The sequence below is a fragment of the Nuphar pumila genome, chromosome 3 (genome assembly GCF_984573655.1).
Source record: "Nuphar pumila chromosome 3, dmNupPumi1.hap1.1, whole genome shotgun sequence".
Taxonomy (NCBI): domain Eukaryota; kingdom Viridiplantae; phylum Streptophyta; class Magnoliopsida; order Nymphaeales; family Nymphaeaceae; genus Nuphar; species Nuphar pumila.
This window is the reverse complement of record NC_143251.1, coordinates 107,860,839-107,865,865: the sequence shown is the minus strand read 5'-3', so window position 1 is coordinate 107,865,865 and position 5,027 is coordinate 107,860,839. Positions and strand designations below refer to the sequence as shown.

At 41.4% G+C, this 5,027-nt stretch overlaps 1 protein-coding gene across 1 annotated transcript; it reads left to right on the top strand.

The window, feature by feature from the left end:
- The first annotated feature begins 2,801 nt into the window (after window positions 1-2,801).
- On the top strand, window positions 2,802-4,577 carry LOC149843233 (uncharacterized). The gene is made up of 2 exons (XM_090001748.1): window positions 2,802-2,835; window positions 3,993-4,577. Exon 2 carries the CDS (start codon window positions 3,998-4,000, stop codon window positions 4,304-4,306), a length of 309 nt encoding a protein of 102 aa, XP_089857874.1. The 5' UTR covers window positions 2,802-2,835; window positions 3,993-3,997; the 3' UTR covers window positions 4,307-4,577.
- The last annotated feature ends 450 nt before the right edge of the window (window positions 4,578-5,027 follow it).

Here is a 5,027-nt window from a genome sequence, read left to right as displayed (position 1 = left end):
ACTTGACAGATTTCAGTCTAACCCAGGTTTACCCCATTGGAAGGCTGCCAAGAAAGTCTTGCGGTACTTGCAAGGGACAAAAGACTATATGTTAACGTATCATAAAGTTGATCGCCTCGAGGTCATTGGCTATTCAGATGCGGATTTAGGAGGATGCCTTGATAGTAGAAAGTCTACTACTAGGTACGTCTTCTTACTTGCTGGGGGTGCGATCTCTTGGAAGAGTGGAAAGCAGACGACCACTGCTGCCCACACCATGAAAACAAAATTTATAGCATTGTATGAGACTACTTCGCAGGCTATATGGTTAAAGAACTTCATATCACAGTTAAAGGTGGTCGATTCCATTGGGAAGCCACTGAAGGTCTACTGTGATAATGAAGTTGCAGTGTCCTTTTTGAACAACAAAAAAAGTACTACGTCATGCAAGCATATGTAATTGAAGTATTTTGTTGTTAAAGAAAGAACGGAGAATCATTTAGTGCATATTGTTAATATTGGTACAAAAGAGATGATCGTTGATCCTCTTACTAAAGAGCTAGCACCGAGATTATATTCCAAACATGTAATGAGGATGGGATTGTTAAACTCTTTTTGACATATGCACATAAATAAAGTGATCACTTTCACTTTTTTATTCTCATTATGGTTGTTGTTAATCTCATAAGGATTAAAGATTCAACTAAGGACCTATAGAATAGAATAAAAAGGTCATTCTATTCATCAAGTTATTCCCATAAGGTTTTCTGGTTAAAGGGTTTATCGTCGAAACAAGTGAGAGAATGTTGGGTTAAACCACCACGTTGGTGGTGGTTACCCACGATGTGGGTAACATTTCCCCACATAAAGTGCTCCTTCCATTAAACCCATTACTGAATAAGAGGGGGAACGATTGTTCAACCATTCTCATTCGGTGATTATAAGAAGGAGGTTTCATGAGCAACCTCATACAGAGAAAAACAGTGTGAAAAAATCAAAACTGTGTATACAGTGAAAAACACAGTGAGAGAGGGAATAGGGTCGACTCATCAGTGGCATTCGGAGGCCTGCGCTTGTGGTGGCTGCAGACCGACTGAGTTGAAGGAAACCTCTCTTCGGCAACATCCTCCGCCCTCCGGCAATGGACGCTTCAGGTATGCATTCTGTATGTTTTGCTTTTGCTGGAGCTCTGTACTGGTTGGTGGCTGAGGCACCGGCGACTCCAAACCGGCGGTGAAACTCATGACACCCAACAATTAAATCCCAAACAAAGACAAAAACAAAGGAAAAAGAAGAAAGAAAGACTTAGAAATCATATTAAACCATAACATTATACCCAAAAAACTCCATTACATCACAAATATATTAACCATAAACCCAAAAAACTCATTAGATAGATCCAAAAAAAAAGTTGCAACACTAGCTGCAGCAGAAACCCATCTCAGAGAGAGACAACGAGAGAGTCGAAAGAAGATCAACATTACCACTCATGAAGATCAAAAAAATGTTGAACCCATGAACCGAACAATATAGAAAACAAAATTAAAATAAAGAAAAAGAAACTACAGACATATAGCAACAGACAACAAAGCCAAGCTCAACCAGGATCCGCTGGATTAGAAAAAACCACCCATGCGTGAACGTTGTTCAGAGGGAAGGAGAGGTTTCTAAGATGCATGCGTAGAATATCATATACATAAACCAGGATTTTATGGACAAAATTATTAAGGACGACCAGAATTTGACTGAAAGTAGCATCATTGCCTGCCATCCAAACAAACCACCAAGTAGTAAGCAACCACATGAGAGATAGAGAGAGAGGGAGGCAACGGCAGAGAGAGATGATCAATGGCCCATCAGATTGTGGTTACCAGAGGTTCTCAACACAACCGAAGGCGCCGCTGGCTCTGTGAAACTTTATTCCAGAGGACGATGAGCAGAGTGGAGAAGAGGGATAGAGCAAAATTAACTACGATGCAGGAGTTCAACAGCATGCCGAGAACAACAAACATAATAATACTGATAAAAATGGACAAAACTAACAACCACTGTAAGCAACATCGACAATTTTCTGCCTTGCCGTTTTTGTTGTTGTGAATATTAAAAAAAATTAAAAAACAACTATTTGAAGCCATTTTTAAATTTATTTAAAAATAAGTAGAATCAGCTCAGGTTTCGTATCATGAATCAGCCCATTCCGGCCAATTTGCAACGCTACTGACAACATTGGTCTGCTCACCTCTCTCTCCCACTCTTCAAGCCAACGTCACGGCCCTTTCCTGTTAATGATGTATGAAAGAAAGTGAGGGCCACAATGTGAGTGAACAAGTGCTGGCTTTCTCATGGGCCACAAACGAAAAGAGATCATGGCATTGTACAAGGAGGGCTCGTGAATCATTTGCCATCCATCTCTTATTATCCTATACATGAGCATTTATGGGTGGGGCACTACAAAAGCTACCAAAGTTTCTTTAAAAACATCAACACATGGTTCATCTGAAAGTTATAAGATGAAAACCGTGACCCAACTTTGATAATCACATGAAACAGCCTAGATGTGATACCAACCAAACTTTTGAAATATTACAAATGCAGGCTTGACTTTGAGAATTGCTTTTGTTAAATTATACATGTATTCATAATATCTCAAAAGTCAAGCTGTTTTGTAAAAAGGCAAAAAATTAGGCATGTTTTTGTATATAAAAAAAAACTTTTTTTTTTTGGGTTGCTCATCGAGCTTGAATACGAAGGTTGTGATTCACCCTCCTTTCCTCTTTAAAAAGCCAAGTATGACCAACGAAATGCACTCTTTTGGGCTTTGAGACTCGTTGGGGAGGAGCTGCAGAGTGATTGAAGGTAAGTTCATACACTGATCTGTGTGTATGATGTGATTTTTAAATCATCTATGCAAGCGAAAAGACTTTTGATGTTGTCCCACATAGTATTGTTTCATTTTTATAGACATGGGATCAGGCTTTCAGATTATCAGCATAATTTAGCAACTAAATTGGGCTTTCACCCTACCGACGATCGATCGGGATAGATAGAGTTTGGTGATCCAAGGCTGCTGCAACCAGGCATCCTTCTGCAAGGCTGCGGTGAGCTTACTCAAACTGAGTCCAGCCTGTTCAAGCTCGGCTCGGTTTTATATGAAACAAGTTCCAGCCCACCTAAGGTATATAAATCTGTTGTTTTTTTTTTTTTTTGAAGAGGCAAACTTAATTTTATTAGAAAAAAAATCAGGAGGAGTTTAGGACGATCTTTCCCCATCTTTACAAGGAGAGCAGGGCACCCAGAGAAAAGAGGGTGAATCCAATGAAGATCCATCGCTGGCCACTTGAGAAATATAAAAATGTTAGTTATATGTAAATAAAAAATCAAATTTAGGGGTGGTGGGACCTCATGCGTGTTTAGGAGTGACACCCTACCCAATAGGGCATACCTTTCTTTTTCTTTTTCTTTTTTGGATAACAGAGAAAAAATCACCTCCTCACTTGCAAACTAATTGGTGTAAAAACCCCAGGTCCCACACTCAAAATTTGTCCGCTAAGCAAGTGATGTGTACTCGTAGGTTTCGAAATCATGGCATCCCCTTCAGCTTAGTGACATTCATGAGCCAACCCTATACTAGCTGAGCATAGCCTTTGTGAGCATACTTTTTTTGTCATGTATGTGTTTTTTTTTTAAGGCAAGTTGGGATTAGGTAGACGTAGACCCCTACCAGTTATACGACTATACCAATGGGTTTTGAACCTGCATTGTCTCAACACAAGGTGACGTGCCCTAGCTGCTCCTACCAGACAAGCAGAGCCCCCGTTGACAGTGGAACCCACGAGCATCTCCATCTAGTGAGATGTGCGGTGAGGATCGAATATAATATAACCCGATTCGCACGTGATACCAAAATATTATGAATTTTGAACAGCACGTGCAGGCATTTCCTAAGTTCTTGAACTCAGTCTTATTCTGCAGACAATTTTGTGACATTGGGCTTGTCTTTCCTATTTGTGCAGTTTACATGGGGATGGAGACGGAAACAGGTGTGCAAACTGACCGGAAAGTACCGGTTGATAAGAATGTAGCAGTGGAGGAGAACCAGAAAGAAATTGCACACATTACAAGGAAACAGACTCCAGTTGGGTTGGAGGTGCAAGTTCAGGAGGCAGCCGGGAGCCAGGTTGCACCTGTACTGACAAGGCAAGCCAGTGGCAAGATGAACTGCCTTTGCTCCCCAACAACACATGCTGGTTCCTTCAGGTGCAGGCTTCACAGAGGCCCCTCTCTGCAGCGCACCAGGAGCTCCAACTCTTCTGATGGTTCCGGTTAATTCATCGTCATTCAAGAGGATGGAGAGCACATTCATGGAGTCCCAATGATCTCTTTCTCTTCATCTTTCATTAAGCATGACAAACTCCTTAAAAAAATAGGCTTGTTCAACTAAGTAAGAGGTTAGCATATTACATAAGCCCGGATGAGCTCGTTATATAGAACGGAACTGAGCCCAGTACTGGGAGCAGCTTTGTCCGTTTACTAGCCTCTAAAGGAACCTTGTACTTACATATGCAGTGTTTATCCAGCAATTATATGCCTTTTGTTTTCAGGGAAGGGTGTAATTAGTGGAGGGATTATGATAGGGTACCCTCTAAGAGGACGTTTGCATAGCTTAGAAAGTGGCTGGTTTTCCCGGAAAGACAGAGAAATCGAGTCCCAGGTAGTGGGTATATGATGCGCAGAACCGGTCCTCGCCGGTCACAGCGGACACATTCAGCCCGAGCCCGCTACAGAACCCGACCGCCTCATACAGCTTGAACCTCACTATCGATGGGAAGTACCAGTCAGGTACGGTCATCACAGTCTCCAGCTGGGACCGACGCGAACCAATCAGTAAGAAAAAATCACCACCAACAAGATTTAACTAAACAATGCAGCTACCTGCCTTGCTGTAAAACTAAAATAAATACAGCAAACCAGAGAGAGAGAGAGAGACTAAAGTAATTCAACATTACCACTCATGAAGATCAACAAAATGTTGAACCCATGAACTGAAC

What these genes read in the sequence shown, in the direction of transcription:
- LOC149843233 (XM_090001748.1), top strand. Translation starts at nt 3,998, where the DNA reads ATGGGGATGGAGACGGAAACAGGTGTGCAAACTGACCGGAAAGTACCG.